Source organism: Vespula vulgaris, chromosome 25 (assembly GCF_905475345.1).
Source record: "Vespula vulgaris chromosome 25, iyVesVulg1.1, whole genome shotgun sequence".
Taxonomy (NCBI): Eukaryota; Metazoa; Arthropoda; class Insecta; order Hymenoptera; family Vespidae; genus Vespula; species Vespula vulgaris.
In genome coordinates, this window is record NC_066610.1 from 1,191,386 (window position 1) to 1,210,267 (window position 18,882).

The 18,882-nt window shown below is 24.4% G+C and overlaps 1 protein-coding gene across 3 annotated transcripts in view; it reads left to right on the forward strand.

The window, feature by feature from the left end:
• The window catches only part of LOC127072428 (A disintegrin and metalloproteinase with thrombospondin motifs 18-like), a 68,299-nt gene that overhangs the window by 28,723 nt on the left and 20,694 nt on the right, over positions 1-18,882 (forward strand). For all 3 annotated transcript variants that reach the window (XM_051012852.1, XM_051012851.1, XM_051012850.1), the window contains exons 3-6: positions 9,673-9,770; positions 15,008-15,068; positions 17,600-17,811; positions 18,499-18,588. In XM_051012852.1, coding sequence (XP_050868809.1) covers positions 9,711-9,770; positions 15,008-15,068; positions 17,600-17,811; positions 18,499-18,588 — 423 coding nt within the window. In that variant the 5' untranslated portion in view covers positions 9,673-9,710. The remainder of the gene's footprint in view (positions 1-9,672; positions 9,771-15,007; positions 15,069-17,599; positions 17,812-18,498; positions 18,589-18,882) is intronic.

Below are 18,882 nucleotides of genomic sequence, written 5' to 3' on the forward strand. Positions count from 1 at the left end.
TGTTTTTTCTCTTTTTTCTTTTTTCTTTCTTTTTTAATTATTCTGTTATTGATATTCGTAGAAAAGAAAGATAAAGTGTTATTATCTTCTTCACGAAAATTTTTAAACGCCATTAGAAATTTATTAGAAAGATATTTAACCAACTAACTAACTACAGTAGTTTCTATATTCGTACGAATCTATTTTCAATGGACGACTTTTACACTAGTTGACTACCTTGAACGATCTACTACGGATCAGTGATCGATTTACGTTAGATCTGATCGAGATTAGAGATTATCGTAATGATCACTTTCCTTTATTATCGTACTGTGTAAAATTTTATTATTTTTTCTTTTTTTTAGAAATCTTTTCGATCTAATTTACGTCATAGTAGTTTTATTACATCAATATTTGATGTAATATAATGTAACGCTTCATAAAATTAATAAACTTATCATTGTATACGTTATTAAAATTTAATTTCAATGCGAAACGAAATATGAATTCAATTTCAAATTTTATCGATAACAAAGATTTTTCGTTTGAAAATTATCGTGAAAAAGATTTTTCAGAAATTTTGTAATATACATGCTGTTGCAATATTAAATATCAATGTAACAATTGGTTACAAATGACAAATGTAAAATGCAATTGTAAATAATTAAAATTCAATGTAAAGTCAATTAAAGCAACAAATTATTTCTCAGTAAAAAAAATTTTTTAATTCAAAAGAATAATAAAAAAAAATTTTGTAAACGTACTTTTTGATAAATAAGAAATATAAATAAATTTATTAAAAAATATGAAAAAAAAATTTGAAAAGAAAAAAGAAGAAAAATGGAATTTTTGTTTATAAATAAAACGCCATGATTGCTACAACATTAATTCTAATATTTACATACTTAGAACTTAAAAGCCTCGGAACGATCGTCGTCAAGGTCACTCTCGAGGATCTTTATACTTTATACATTCATAGAATACAATACCTCCATACATACATATATGAATAATGTATCATTTCATTTCTGCATTTCCTCAAGATAACTTTCCGTAAATACATTAGAAACGAATTAGAACGACTTTTAATCGACCTTTTTTTATTTTTCTTTTTTTTCATTTCGAACATGCCATGTTTCTTTACTTTTATTGTTTTTTCTTTTTTTTGAATCACACATTAACCCAAACATTTTTTTATTTCTACATTTTTTAAAAACAATTATAAATAAAACATATTAGAAACGAATTAGAAAAATTGTAATCAGATCTTTTATATATATATATATATATATATAAATCCGCCATTTTTTTAAACATACATACATCAGCCATTTTTTTCGCACCTACGGGTTCGCCATCTTTTTTATTCCTACGCGACCAACATTTCTTTTCGTACCTACGCATTTAACATTTCTTTCCACGTCTACGTCCGCCATTTCTTTCCATATCTACGTGTCCAAAATTTTTTTTAAACACTTACGTCCCTCATTTTTGTTTCACACGTACGCATTCGCCACTTTTTTTTTCATACATGGGGTGCGCCATTTTTTGTCACATCTACGTATTCGCCATTTTTTTCCACTCCTACGCGTTCGCCATTTTTTTTCACTCCTACGCATTCGCCATTTTTTTTGTTCACTCCTACGCATCCGCCATTTTTTTCTTATCTACATCCGCCATATTCTTTATATCTAAATTATCTGTCACACTTGAGGATACATATTTATTCTTAATACTCTTGTTTGCATGTGTATACATGTGTATATATATGTATATATATGTGTGTGTGTGTGTGTATGTACATTGTCACCGACAGTTTTACTATCACCAAGTGAGAGTGAGAAAGAAAGAAAGAGAGTGTGTGTTTTCAAGGTTACATTTCATAGACGATTACGCTTTTATCTCCGAGTCATTTAGATTTCCGTTGTATTATTACACCATATCGTAATATTTTATCCCCCATGAAATGCAAACATAAGTAAATATAAATATGTCACGTAATCTCGCTCCAAATTCAATCGTTTGAATATTTAATTTGAGGTTATGTTCGAGATGAAAAGATAAAAAAAAAGAAACAAAAACAAAATAGATGGTGACGAGCCAAGAGTTATTAGGTGGGCCAAAACTTATTAGGTGATTTGAAAAATCAATTAAAAAAAAACCAATTGAAGTTACGCTTGTTACGATCAATATTTCGATTCAACCAAGCACGTAATTTCACAATCCCAAAACAAAACCGATCTAACGAGTTTCGAAACGGATGAGTACATTTTTTTAATCGTCTAATAAATGTTGGTCCATCTAATAACTTTTGACCCGCCTTTTTCGAACCGAATATGTAACGTTAAAATCTTTTCTTTGTTAATTTTTCTTAACATAGAAAAAAGAATGAAACATATAATAAACTATTTTTATCGTCCATTTTCTTTCCTGTCTTTTTGAAATATAATTCTTAAAGAGTGAGGAAGAGAGGAATACGGATGAAAGAGTTTCTAAAATATTTTCGAAATCAGATATTAATCAGGAAGTGTATTGAATTGACCACACACATATACACATATCGAGAATAGAATCCACGTTTGATCTCGAGGACGTACTTACTTTCAATCGATATTATATCATGCTGCGACGTGTTCGATGAGAAGTAAAAAAAGAAGAAGATAGAAAAAAAATTAAAAAAAAAAAAAAAGAGAGAAAAAGAGACACACGAAAGAATCTCAGATTCAACGAACGTTAGTAAGGATCTCGATCGATCGTATTCCTTCCTGTATCTTTCCTTTATTATTCAGGGCCACGTCATTGGTGTGTACATACCTGTCCTCGTTTAACATGACCATACCTTCCTTGTCAATTATCTATATTCGACAAATAAAACACGTTGATCTTCGTCAAGGATTCCAATTTTTTATTCTTTTTATTTTTTTTCTTATTTTTTTGTTTTTATTTTATTTCTTTTATTCTCTTTATCTTTCTTCATCAATCGCTCATTTTCGATGCAACATTGATAAAAAAAATAAAAAAAAAAGAAAAATGAAAATGAAAGCTCTATAAACGTATTAAAAATGTTCTTTTTCTTAAGTAGGTGATTTGAAAAATCGAAATTATTTCGGATAATTTGTTTTCTTTAATTAATATGTGGAATACATTTGACAATTTATTATTAATTATATTTTCGAATTTGTTATATATTCGTTTATAATTTATTAGTTGTGGTTAATATATTAATTATTATTATTTATTAATTTATAATTTATTATATATTGTGTATTATATAATTTATGTTTGTTATAAATTAATTATTATATTATTAATTTTATAATATATTAATTAATATATAATTTTGATGTACGTGTTATCTAACGAATCTAATATGATAGTTTTACGATATGCAAAATAAATATATACATCTACATATATATATATATATTAATTGTTTCTAATATTCATATATCTGATATTATTCACAAAATAATGTAATTATCAATTATTTAATTTCTTACGATTGCTTAATATATAAAGAATCAAAATAAAACATTAGTTAATTCATAAATTTTTATTTTCAATTTCATAATAAATTCAATTTCATAAATAAATTAAAATTAATTTCATATATAAATAAATTCAAATCTCACAAATAAAGTAATTAATTTATAAATTTTGTTACATCATATATTCGTAATATATTATAATTATATTATTATATACTATACATACATACATACATACATACATACATACATATATTACACAATTTTTATACTATTTACTATAATATATAATAAATTACATATATTATATACTACATTTATAATAATTAATATTATCATGTCATTCGTGACATAGATCCACACACACATACACAGACACACACACACACATTAATACAAAAGTATATAAAAAAAAATCTGAAGAGTCATTCATTATACAGAATATATTAGTATAATACATTCGTATTATACTAATATAATCATACATACGACTCACATTTGTATTTATAAAAAGGAAATAGAGAAAAAAATGAAAAAAATAATAACAATAATATTAATAATGTAAAACTCTCGATCATTCTACAATATATGCCAATGATAGATAGATCGATCGATCGATCATTTCGATTGATATCATATTTCATTTTTTTTTCTTCCTATTCAATTTAACTCCATTTTCTTTTTATTTTTTTTCTTTTCTTTTTCTTTTCTTTAAATTTTTTTATTTTTTTTCTGTTCTTCTCTTTCCTTGTTCTTTTTTATTTCTTTAGAAAAAAAAATGTTATAGAGTGTTTGTATCTATGTATATATTTATGTTATATATATATAATATTCAAGCTATAAGATTACATATCCTTCGTTCGATATCTCGTTCGATCTATCGTTCGAGATAATGTTGTCCTTGATTTGTCATTTTATTTTTCTTATGTATAGATTTGATATCAATAATTGTATAGCGTTCGATAGAAATTTTTTTTCTTTATTCTTGATTGAATAATTAAAAAAATTTTTGATGTGTACATGTACGTATTTAAAAAGAAATTTGGAATGTGTGTTTGTATGTATGTGTCTTTCTGATGAAAATAATTATTAACATTAATAGCCTTGAAAAAATCTAAATGAACAAGAATACATTTTTTTTTATTGTGAATGATAATTAATAACTTTATTTAATAAATATTTTTAATTATTTGTATCGATAAAATTAAATAAACATAATTTATATTTGTATATAAACATAATGTTAAATATTAATTAAAAAAAAAATAAAACAAACATATATATACATACATAAATATGATATTAAATATCATTAAATTAAAATAAAATATATAAAATATTTAAATATAGAAAATATATTTATAAATAAATAAATAAATACACATATATATATATAGAATAAATAAAAATAAATTTATTAATTATTATTAATAATCTACTTATTAATATTACATATTATCTATATATAACACACACATCTGAATATACGTTCAAACGTATAAATGAAAAAAAAAACTATTAATAATAACAATCATAAAAAGATTTAAGCATTTTTACAAAATTTAGCAATTTTTACAAATCCAATTTTTCACATTAAATTAAAAATTAAAATAAACTGTCATGTTATTAATTATTAATTATTTTTCTCTTTCCACCTTTTCTTCCATTTTTTACTTCTTTTTTCATTTTTTTTTTTATTTTTTATCTATTTAATTCAAGTCACTTATACTTTTAATTTTCAATACTTTCAAGTTTTCTGCTTGCATTTTCTTACGAAATGCAATTCGAAGAGAAGAAACTGCTACAATGTTACACCATGATTCTCTCTCTCTCTCTCTCTCTTGGTTTCTTCAATAATTTCTACTTCTTTTTCTTTTCTTTTTTTTTGCCATAGGAAGAACGAAAGTGAAACAACCTGTTGGCAATGGATTTCCTTTTTAATGAGAATATTTCCGTAACTTCGCTTTCATGTTTCTTTCGTTGTGTATAACACGAGCATTCACACACGTAAACACTCATACACACAAAGATACACGCATATAAAGATACAGACTCATCCACTCACACATATAACACACATATACATTTACTCACACATTCAAACACACACACACACATTTACTCACACGTGCAAATACACACACGTACATACATTTACTCATCCGTGCAAAAACACACACATAGAATCACTCACTTACATATACAAGATATATATAAAAAGCAAACAAAGATAGATATATGTATATGCACACATGTGTATGTGTATGTGTATGTGTATGTGTATGTGTATGTGTATGTGTATGTGTATGCACATTGTTTATGTAAAATCGTTTGTGTATTCTGCAAAACTTTTCAATTTTTGAAAAATAATAAATATTGTAAATATCGAGATAATTATAAATAAAAAGAAAATATAATTAGAAGTAATTATGAATAAAATGTAAATAGTAATAATTAGGATAATTATCAATAAACAAAAGTAAAGAATTCAGATTCGAATGTCAGATTCGAATCGAATAAATATTCATTGAGATGAAATTAACATCACTGAGACAATTCGTTATTGTAAAAAAGAGAAAAGGAAATAGAAAAAAAAAATTGATTAGAAAAATTCACATCGAAAATAATTCGCACGATAATGTGCCGTAATCACGATCGTTTAAAAAGGGAAAAAGAAAGAAAAAAGAAAATCTGTGGTTTGTAAAATTTAAATTGAAGAGTTGTGATTATAAAGAAAACAAAAAAAAAAGAAAAAAAGAATCAAATATAAAAACACAATTCATTCGTGACATAACAAAAATCATAATAAATATATATATATCGAATTCAAGTTCCAATCGAATTCAAACGAACAAGTAGAGATTAAGAAAAGTAAATAAAAAGAAAGATAGAGCAAAAAAGAAAGAGAAAAAAAAATCAATCCAATAAAAAAAAAATATTTCTCATAAAAAATAATCCGCGTGAACTTATGTGTGTATATATAAAAAAAAAAGGAAAAAGAAAATAAAAAAAAAAAATTTCCAGATGGATTAGTTTAGTGCGAATCGAAGAATTGAAATTGAAAATTAAAAAAAAAAGAGAGAAAATAAAAAATAAAATATTCGACATTTGAAAATGAGAGAACGTCGTTCGTTTTAACTCGTTCCTATTTATAGAACATTTGACCCATTTCTTTTGAACATTCATTGAACCCTCCCCCGACCACAAACCCTTCACCAACCCCTTACATATTTTATATAAACATTACCCATAACGGGTGAACTCATGTTTCATCATGTCAACGAACTAATAATTATTTTACATTTCTCTGAAGTTGATCTTTCTTTTTTCTTTTTTTCTTTTTTCATGGCCGACAATATGGCCGTAGAATCGAGGTCGGACCAAATTTGTAACAAACTCATTTGTAAGATCTTCTTCGTAATATTAGTAACCGAGCACAGGTTTAAAATATAGAGTTCTTTTCAATACGGCTTTTTTTTATTTTATTTTATTTTTTTTTTTATAATTATCTTTACCATCATCTCTCAGTTTTTCTTTTCTTTCTTTTCTTTTCTTTCTTTTTTCGTTGATTTTTGAAAAGAGATGCGAGTTTTTCAATTTTTTTTCTTTTAATACAATCTTCCTTACTTGTTCTTTTTTTTTGTATAATTTTTTTCTTATCCCTTTTTTTTTAATATCTGTTTTCTCATTTTTCGAAGTGATGAATTATAATGTGATCTGAATATTCGATTATTCGATATGTTTTATCTGAATTTTTTTATATAACAAATAAATAAAATATTTGAAATTATATATACATATATATATTATAATTTTATTTGTTATATATTATATATATAATATATACTTTTTTCGTATTTGTAATTAAAAAGAAAAAAGAATAAAAAGAAAAGAGAAGAAAGAAAAAAAAATAATTCGAGGTCATGAAATTATTGTAAGAAAAAAAAATATATATATATATAAGAAAGAAATGTTTAATATAATTTTGTATCCGTGATATTTAATCGAAACTTGAAATACTGGAACCTTTAATAATAATTAATTAACCGAGTGGAATACGTAAAAGCCGAATAGATATACGTTAATATCGCAAAAGACGAATGTCATTTACATTGATAATCATCATGTTAATGTTAAGACTGCGATCGACGTAGATCTAACTGATCCTTCAAGGAATACGATCGACTCAAACGGAAGCCATTTTTCTTCTTGTAACGACTCAACTGATATTCACAGTAATTTTATTTTATTTTATTTTATTTTATTTTATTTTATTTTTTCTTTCTCCGTTCTTTTTTTCTCCTACCTCTTATTTTGTTCCTCGCAATATTTACTAACAACGCAGATAAATTCCACGATTCGTCAGGATCGTCTTTATATTATAATTTATTTCAGAGCATTTATAATAAATCTATGTAATCAATAAAATCGTGTAAAATCATGTTTCAGGTTTTATATAAATGTTCTTGTTGTGTGTTTTTTTTTATCTTATATAAAGATTTGTATATAAATTTTTTTTTTATTCCTTTTTTCTTCTTCTTCTTTTTTTTATTATTTTATATATATATTATTAATTCAATTAATATAATAATATATATTAATTTAGAAAATAATATATAATAATTATATATATAATATATTATTAATTATTATTATTATTAAATATATATTAAAAATAAAATATACATATATTTATATACAAAATTTGATTTAATATCTCTAGAATAATTTAAATTTATATGTGTATATATATAGTATTTAATAATTATATATTAATAATATTAATAATAATAATATTAATAAGTATATATATATAAATTGTTAATATTATTAAATATTTTATTCAAATATTATTATTCTAATAATTTTATAATCAATAATTTCATAAACAAATAATCTCAATCTAAAATTATTAGATTCAAGTCAAATTCTTTTATATATATACATGCATACATAAATATATATATATATATATATATATATATATATATATATACACATAATTTTTTTTTATCAAAATAATACTCGTAATATCTATTAACAAATCTTAAAATGGATTGATCATATAATAATCATTATGTATCTTTTTATCTGATATTTCGTGATAAGTATGAAATATGGGAATTGACTTTCCCTTTGTGAAAACGAAGAAAAAGTATTTATTAGTTAAATTTATATCTTAGAATGAGATCGCGAATAGAATAGAATGAAAGGGACCGACGTTCGTGGGAGTTGAGGTTATGTCTTCTTTTTTTTTTTTGTTTTTTTTTCTTTTCTTTTCTTTCCTTTTTCTTCTTCATTCTTTTTTTCTTCTTCTTCCTCTACCTCTTCTTCTTCTTTTTCTTCTGATGGCCTCGATAAACTACAAATCTCGACTTTCCTTTCGTCGAAGGAAGGTCGACCGTATTACTCCACCTACCACGACATTAGAATTGTATTAGAAGTTAGAGAACAATGCCTTTATTTCTTTCTCTATTTATCTGTCTATCTATCTTTCTCTTTCTCTTTCTCTCTGTCTCTGTTTCACTCTCATTTTCTATTATTTTGTTTTTCTTTTTCAATTTTTTTATTGTTGTTTTTGCTCGTTTTCAAACAAAATGGCTGACATCGTCATTAATGGAGTAATTTTGATTGAGTAATCCTTTGCAAGAATTTTAAAGACAAATTTTTCATTTTTTTTTCCTATTTTGTCTTTTTTTTCGTAGTTTTTTTTTTCCTTTTTTTTTGATAAGTAAAGAAATACACATAGCACAGACAGATATATATATGTCTTGTTTCTAATGAAATCATTTTTTGTTAATTATTTATATGTCCCAATTTTTGATAGTTTTGAAGTTTTCATAGTTGTAAATGTATATTTATTTTTTGAGAATATATATATATATATATATATATATATATATATGTTTACTTTGTATGTGTGCGTATGTGAGTATATATTATAAATGCATACATGATATTTATATTTATTTATTTATTTATTTGTATTTATTTATTTATTTCTTCATTTTTTCATTTACTTATTTCTTCATTTATTCATTTTATTGTTCATGCATTTATTTAATTAATTGTTATTTATTTCATTTATTTATTTCTCCATTTCTTCATTTCTTTATTTATTTATATAACTATTAAATTATTTATTTATTAATTCCATTATTTATTCATTTATTTATTTAACTTTTTTCGTCCATTTTTGTTTCAGCGACGTGACGCGGCCAATCGGGAATATTTTCACGCAAAATGATTCGCGCCCTTGTCCTTCTCTGCATGGCCGTTCTACCACTCGTACGATGCCACAAGGTAAGAAGTACATGCACACACACACACATTTATACATACATAGATAGATTGATACATACGTTCAAGGTCAAAATTATTCCATGCAATTACACATATCTTCTACTTCGTCTTCTTCGTCTTCTTCGTCTTTTTCGTCTTTTTCGTCTTCTTCGTCTTCTTCGCCTTCTTCGTCTTCACCGTATTCTACGAGATCTTTTCATATTTTACGAGAAATATGAAGAGCGTTAATCCATGTTGCTCGTTAAATCTTCGTTAAATTAAAAATGAAGATAGTGGAGGAACTAACGGACGTTATTTAATTGTCATGAATTTAATTTACTACGAAGTTATCATTTTCTTGTTACGCTACGATCTCGTCATCATCTTTCCATTAATCATAATTATTTTTTTGTATTTATCTTTTTATAGTAATCATCAAGAAGATAAAAACGTTCTTTTATATGGGTGTACACGTTGTTTGCGTATTTTAACATTTCAAGAAAAAGGAGAAAAACTAATAACAATAGCAATAACAATAACGCTAATAATAATAATAATAATATACATATTTATTTAAAATATTCGTTTCATTTGAAACAAGAACGATATATATATATAAATTATTAAAAAATATGAAAAATGTAAATTGATAATAATAGAATTTAAGTAAAAGAATTTTTTGTTGATCCTACTCTTTTTTTTCTTTTACTTTTTCTTCAATTTTAAAGTAGAAAATTAAAATTAATTAAAAAGTATATATATATTTTTTTAATTTTAAAATAACAAAATTTAAACCTAAATCTGTTATTTTATATACATTTAAATCCGGCATTTTTTTCTCACAACTACGAGTCCGCCATGTTTCTTTTCACACACATCTACCATATTTTTTTCATAGATATCCGCCATTTTTTCTCACTTACGATTCCGCCATTTTTTCTTCATATTTACATCCACCATTTTTTTCATAACCTTCTTTTCAAGATATTTTTGTACATTTACAGCCCCTATTTTTGTTTCATACATTTTTTTTTTTTCACGTCAACTTTCTTTTCCTTTTTCTATTTAAACCCATAACATAATTTACAAAATTTGTCTATACACACAACACGCATACACACATACATAGCCTATAAAAGTTGTTTCTAATTAATCGTCAAGGTCTGTTGTATCTAACCATTAAAGAACGTTACAGTAAGTAGAAATCAAGCATTCAATTAACGTTTGGCGTACATTACACTACTAAGGTCGATCACTTTCACTCATTATGGTGGAAATAGAAGTAGGAGAGGGAGGTTGAGGGGTTAGGTACGTTTGGAACGCCAACAGTCTCTTTGCGGGACCATAATACTGCCATTCCAATTTTCTACTCTATAAGAACGAACATAATGACTGATTTTATTAGTTCTTTTTTAACAGTTAAAGAATAATACATACATATGTATATACATGGTTTTTAACTCCTTTTCCATTTCTTTCTTTCTTTTTTTTTCTTTTGAAATTGTTGATCTCTGTATTTTTCATTTTTTATTTTTAACCTTTGAAATTAGTGCCAATAAAGAAATATTCTTCTTACTTTTTTTTTCTTTCTTTTATTTGTTTTTTATTTTTTTTAATTTTTTCTTTTTTCTTACCTCATTTCGAGATTTCAATTTCGTTTACATCGTTATTGTGATTAAAAAATCGATAGCTCGTTAATTAATGAAACTTTTTGATTTTGTTATCATTGGATATAATTTTGCATTAAATTTGGATTTTTAAGAAATTATAAATTATGTCGGAAAACGTATTTTGAATAACCAGTTTTTTTTTTTACGAACACAACGAATTTGGAAATTTTTTCGTGGGAGTTTTATTTTTCTTTTCTTTTCTTTTTCTTTTTTTTAAGAAGATAGAAGTTTTGCTTCGAAATAATTTTCGATAGGTTACGTTTAAAAATTGAAACTTTATCTGAGAATAATTTTTATAGAACTAAAATCACTTGTGAAAATAATTTAAATAAAGTTTGAAACTCGATGTAATAACAATTTTGTAAAAATATAAATTCGAAATATGCAGCTCGACCTGTACAGGCAGTTTTAACAAACTTAACTATTATCTAGAAAATTAAAAAAAAAAAAAAGAAAAGAAGATAAAAAAGAAAGTAGAACTAAAGTTTCCAGTTTAAAAGTGATTTAACCTGAAAACAATTTTAATAAAAATCAAAGAATCAATTTTGTCTCGAAGAGAAGAAGAAAAAAGACGGAAGAAAAGAAAACTACGGAATTTTCTCCAAAATGAAAAACAATTCTTTTATATGACAGAAAAGTCATATAAAGAAAAAAAAAAATAGAAAAAATTTTCGTAATGAAAGAAATAAAATAAATAATCTCTAGAACCCTTAAATTTATAAAAGAAAAAAAAAATCAACGAAATGGGAATCGTGATGGGAGAAAAAAAAGTTGTAGAAAAAAAGAAATAAAAAATGAAAGAAAAAGAAAAAAACGTCCATCGTTGTAAAGAAAAAAAATGTAGAAAAAATATGGAAAAAAAGGAAGAAAAAAAAAAGACGAAGAAACGGATACCATTGACCCCGGACAAAACTTGAAACTAATGAGAAAGTATAATATAGTACTTCCTTATGGCGAGCACGTAACTATATCTGTTATTGTATACCGAATCATCGGCATAAAAGGAAAAGAACTATAATAATGTTGGTAGTTGACGAAGCGACTACTACTAAAAACTACTACTGAAAACAACTAATAAAATCTCTAATAAAACGATCGTTCCGTCACGTAGATCACGATCTCAAACGATCGTTCGGATAAACTTGGATTAACTTACGTAAGTTTTATATCGTTAAAAATTTATAGATTATCATCTACTTCCGACAATTTACTCTTAAATATGTTCTTGTTAATATCGATATTATAAATGCATATTATATACTAATACAATGTGTGTATGTAAGTATGTATGTATGTATGTATATATGCATTTGTGTGTATATAGATATTTTTTATAAAGTATTTAGTTTATTTAAATGTATGTGTGTTTAAATATTTTATATCGAGTAATTAGTTAATTAAAGTTAATGGTAGATATTAATTAAAAAATTAATAGACGATATTAATCGAAATAATCAATTGAAATATTTAATTTAAATAATTAAGTATAGAATTTTCTTTTGACAAATCTTTGAAATAAATATAGTATATATATATATATATAAATTTTTTAAAAATAATATCTTAAAACGTCGTTCTTTTTTAATATTAATTTTTATTAATAATATTAAAATATTTTTTCAGAATTTATTTTTAAAGAATCCGTTAATAATTTTTCCAAAATTGATTTTTTTAATAATATGTTAATATCTTTTACAAAGTTTTGTTTTAAATTAATATTTATTTATCAATTAATTAATAATCAAATATGATAATAATATAATAATGATATTAACTGATTAATTATTAATCAATATTTTTTTTAATATAGTACAAATATATATATATATTTTTTTTCTTTTCTTCTTCTTTATAATAGTATCTCAAAATGTCGTTCTTTTTAATTTCAATTTTATTACTAACATTTAATATATTTGTATATAGTATTTAAGAAATATGTTAATAACGTAAAAAAATTTTCTTTGTAAAATCTGTTAATATTTTAACATATACCAACATTATTAATAATTTAAAAACATATATTTATATATATATATATATATATATTATTATTATTATTAACATTACTAATATTAACATATCTTATAAAAATAATTTTATCAAAAATATCTTAACGATTCTAAACAAATTATTTTTAAAAGATACAACGATAAAAATCAGCAATAAAATATTCCAATTATTTTCATTACTTTATCTCGATCAATTTTAAATATATAAATAAAAAAAAAGAAAACTTTTGAAAGAGACTGTATATAAATATCGTTATACATTGTTATAGGATATTACCAAAGTCGCGAAAGTCATTCGAAATATAAAACATAATCGTGGAAAAACACACTCTAATCGCATACTTTAATCTCGTGGGAATAATTTAGAAGAAAAAGAAAACGAAACAACCACAGAAAAAAGAAAAGAAAAGAAAGGAAAAAGAAAACAGGAAAGAAGTAAAAAAAAAAAAAAAGAAAAAAAAATATTTTAACATAGAGCAATACGACAAAGAGAAAGAGAAAGAGATAGACAGAGAGAAAAAGAGAGAGAGATAACGGAAAGAACAAAATTGCGACAGTACCGGTTTCAAAGGGTTCCCTACATTTTTACATCATTTACATAATCGAAGAGTCCAATCGCGTCACGGACTATGAATACTGAGAAATATATTGTGTTCCTTATTTCAATCATTTTACGCATTTATTACACTTTATTCTTTAATTTTCTTTTTGCTTTCTTTTTTTTTTCTTTCTTTCTTTCTTTCTTTCTTCTTCATTTCTTCATTTTTTTCCACCATTTTTTTTTATACCATCCTCCCTACCCCACTCTAATTCTACGCTTTCTCGTTTAATCGAGCGCCATTTTTCTTTTCTTCCTTCTTTTTTTTTTTTTTCATCGCTCGACATTTATCACGGTACACTAACCTCAAATATAATATTTATGAAATCGTTCCGTGTTACTTATTTCGCGGTTATCGTTGATCATAATGCAATACGAACGAGAATTATTCGCATATTCGTTACTAACGTTGACGAATCGTTTCTGGAAATCGTTTTTAGAAATTATTTTGATAATTATTTTATAAACAAGGTAAAATAATTATTAGAGTTGATTAATTCCTTTGGTTAGATGAAATGATTACTTTCGATCGACCTTTGACCTTAGTCCGCCATTTTAAAAAATGATTGATCCGTACTGGTGATTTTAAAATCATCAAAAAAAAAAAAAAGAAAGAAAACAGGAAATATCTTTTCACTTTTATCATAAAAAGAGAAACTAATAATCAAGGTACTTCTTTGCATCGTCGTTAAAAAAAAAAAAAAAAAAAAAAAAGAAAAGAAAAAATATTACTTTCGATTGACCTTCGACCTTGACCCGCCATTTTGAAAAATCATCGATCCATACTGGTGACTCCATGAGCATCAAAAAAGAAAAAAAGATAATGATAACAATCAAGGTACCTCTCTTCATTGTCGTTAAAAGAAAAAAAAAAAATTACTTTCGATCGACCTTCGACCTTGACCTGCCATTTTGAAAAATCGTCGAACTGTAAACGTACGTTATACTAACGACTCACATAAAAATTTTTTTCTGTTTCAGATTCACGAGCATATGACAAGGGAGGAGATGTTATCGGTGTTTCATACGGGACACGAGTCTGGTAATGACGACATAAGAAAGCAAAAAAAAAAAAAAGAATTAGAAAAAGAAAAGAAGAAAAAAAAATCATGATGATGATGATAATAATAATAATAATAATAATAATAATAATAATAATAATAATAATAATAATAATAATAATAATAATAATAATAATAATGATAATGATAATGATAATGATGATGTGCAGTTAGAGACAAGCAAGATGTCTTCCTTGTTCTAAAATTTTTTTTCTTTTTTTTTTTCTATTTTTTTTCCTTTTTTATCTTTTTTTTTTTCTTCCTTCCGTGATGAAAGTGATGATTAATGAATCTCGAAGGTACTTATACAAATGTTCAGGGCCGTATTTATACTTTCGGAAGGCCCTATATTGTGGGTCCAATATTTTATGGTGTATTTTATTTTTATATATTATTTTTATATGGTGTATCCTATTCTTTTCGAATTAATCAAGTCCGTACTCGTTTTTTATCTTTATTTCTTTTTTCGTTTTTTTCTTTCTTTCTATTTTTCTCCCTTTCTTTTTTCTTTTTTTGATTTATCGAAAATATTAAACAGTCGACATTTTCGTAATGAATCATATTAATAATAAAACAAGTAATTAACGCAAGATCGTTATTGCATGTTTGTGTATGTGTGTGTGTGGTATTGCGATACGCATATATTTGCATTTTAGAAAAAAGATGAGCAAATGAGATATAAAAACAAATCAGGTCTCACTGAAAAAGAAAAAAAGAAAGAAAAAAAACCAGAAAAAAAAATTCATTAGTAAAAAATATCTTTTTTTTTTTTTGGACTAGAGTCTTAGCTTTCTAATATTCTAGAGAATATTTTATTTTATTCCTTTTTTTTTTGTTCTTCTTCTTTTATATTCTTGTAAGAATAAATCTGGTTCAAATTAAACAAAAATAAATTGATATCTAAAAAATTTCTTTTCTTTTTTTTTGTTTGGTTTTTCCTTTACATACAATATATATACATTCTTTTTACTCGTTAGAATAAAGCAGATTCAAAATTGAAATAAAAGAGAAAGAGAGAACATTAACCAAAAAAATTGCCCTCTTCTTCGCTTCGATTTTATTTTTCAAATATTCTAGAAACAATATTACTGTTCTTTTGTTCTTTTCTTCTCTTCCTCTTTTTTCTTTTTTTTTTTTCTTTTTACATCGTTACTCTTGAAAATAAATCAGGTGTAGAAATCTAAAAAAAAAATAAAAAAGAAAAGAACAACGGAAAAACGAAGGAGAGAAAAAGGAACGAAACGGATAGCCATTTAAAACCGCAAAAGAAGAATTCGATATAAACTAAAAAAAAAAAAAAAAAGAAAAGAAATTAATAACAGAATACAAAAAGAATATATTTTTTCTTATTTTATAGAATATATTATCTCTCATTTATCTTCCATATTAATATTTGTTTCAAACAAATTTCCTTCTTATCTTTTTCCATGCTCTGCTTTTAAATTCTATATATACCAAAAACTACTTATCTTTCTTTTATATATATATATATTTTTTTGTTTCTTAACTTGCTACTTGCAAATAGTACTCAACGCATTTTACGATAGATACGTCCCTGATGAACGTCGACGAAGAGAATGATTTTTCGAATGATTTCTCGATCTTCCTTGTTAAGAATTATTTTTTTGACTGTCGTACTGTCGTCCGATACAAATTCACCGTTGTGATTCATTGACCAATGAATATTTATATAGTATCATCTTTCTCCCTCTCTCTCTTTATATATATATATATATATATATATATATATATATATATATATTGCAATCTTCTTTTTTGGTTCCACTGTAATGGATTTCTAATAAGGATTCAAGAAGTTAGTTATGTCGAATGTAAAAAAAGAGAAAAAAAAGACAAGAAAAAGGAGAGAAGAGAGAGAGAAGAGAGAGAGAGAGAGAGAGAGAAATAGAAAAGAAAAAATAAATAGAAGAAGAGGAAGGAAAAAAAGAGAAGAGAAAAAAAATATGTCGCCTATGTTGACATACTCTTGAGGATGATTAATAATGATCGTTTAACTCGTTGACGCGCAATTTGTTGTTATTGTTGATCTTTTTTCTTTTTTGTTTTTTTTGTTTTTTTTTTTTTGAATATTTCATTCACGATCAATTAATTCTTCTTTTTTTTCTGATAGATTAATGTTTATTTTTATTTCATTTATTATATTGTAGTACTACGATATATTATAAATAATATATTAGAGTTATACTAATTGTACTTATATATTGTGTGTGTGTGTGTGTTATTTTTATGTAATTATAATTATAATATTTAAATATGTATGTATGTATTTATATATTTATATATTATTTACTTATAATCAATAAATTATATATAATATATAAATACATATTTTTATACAAACTTTTCTATTTGTTTATTACATATTTATATCTATAAATAATATATATTTACATATAATTTATATATATGTGTGTGTGTGTATGTGTGTATATAAAATTGACTGAACTAACATCGAATTAAATAATAAAATATTCGTAAAAATTTGTTTCAGTACCCTCGTATGAAATCGTGCCAGTATTGCACTCGATGAGTAAAAGAAGTCCTGAAAAAAAAACGGAGATACATTTAAAGGCATTTGGAAGTGATATTAGTCTAATGTTAAAACCAACGAGAGGATTATTGTCGCCTAATCAATTGCCAATGTGGACTGTTACAAAAAACGACTCACATCCTGATGGTCTTCGTTACGAACGTGTATTGGAAGTAAGTTAAAAAATAAATAAATAATTAAATATTAATAATAATAATGATGATGATGATGATGATGATGATGATGATGATGATGATGATGATGATAATGATTTTGATTTTTTCTATATTTTCCTTAAATATCATTTTCCAATTGTTATTAATTATTATCATTATCATCATTGATCGTCATATCATTTTTTTTACTATCACTTCATTGATCTTTTTTTTCTTTAAATTATCATTTTTCAATTATCATTTCTTATTATTAATTATCATATCACTTTTTGAATCATCACTTCGTTATTCCTTTCTATTCTATTTCTTATTAGTTTAATTTCTCATCTCATTTATTATTATCGATATTATCATTAATTGTAATATCAAATTTTTAATTATCACTTTCGTCGTTCATCTCTCTTTCCTTTTTCTTTTTTTTTTTGAAATTATCATTTCTAGACTGTCGTTTATTATTATCATTATTATCATTAATTCGTTACCTCATATTTTTAATTATCACTTTCGTCGTTCATCTTTCTTTCATTTCTTTTTTTTTCTTTTTTGTTTCTCTTTTTCTTTTCTAGACCGACGCGAATATATCATTATTATCATTAATTCGTCACGTCATATTTTTAATTATCACTTTCGTCGTTCATCTTTCTTTCATTTCTTTTTTTTTTTGTTTCTCTTTTTCTTTTCTAGACCGACACCGATATCGGTGACATCTATCAAGATACAAGAAACATGGCGTCGATTCTGCTACACCAGGACGCGAATGGGAAAGTGCTCGTTGTAAGGAACCCATTCTTTCTTAATCTTTCTTTCAACATCGTTCCATTATCTTACAGCCCGTCATTTCGTCAACGTGGCACGACTTACCTAGCTACCGTGTCATAATTATAACAATATCCACGATTCATCCTTAATACAGCAAAACTCTCGTTTCTAGAAGGCCAGGACAATGTCTTTCACGCTTTATTATTTCTTTTCTTTTTTTCTTTCTTTTGCTTTTTTCTTTTGTTTCTTTTCTTTTCTTTTTTGTCCGTCCATTTTTCTTTCTCTTATTCGTTGGTGACGACATTGGTG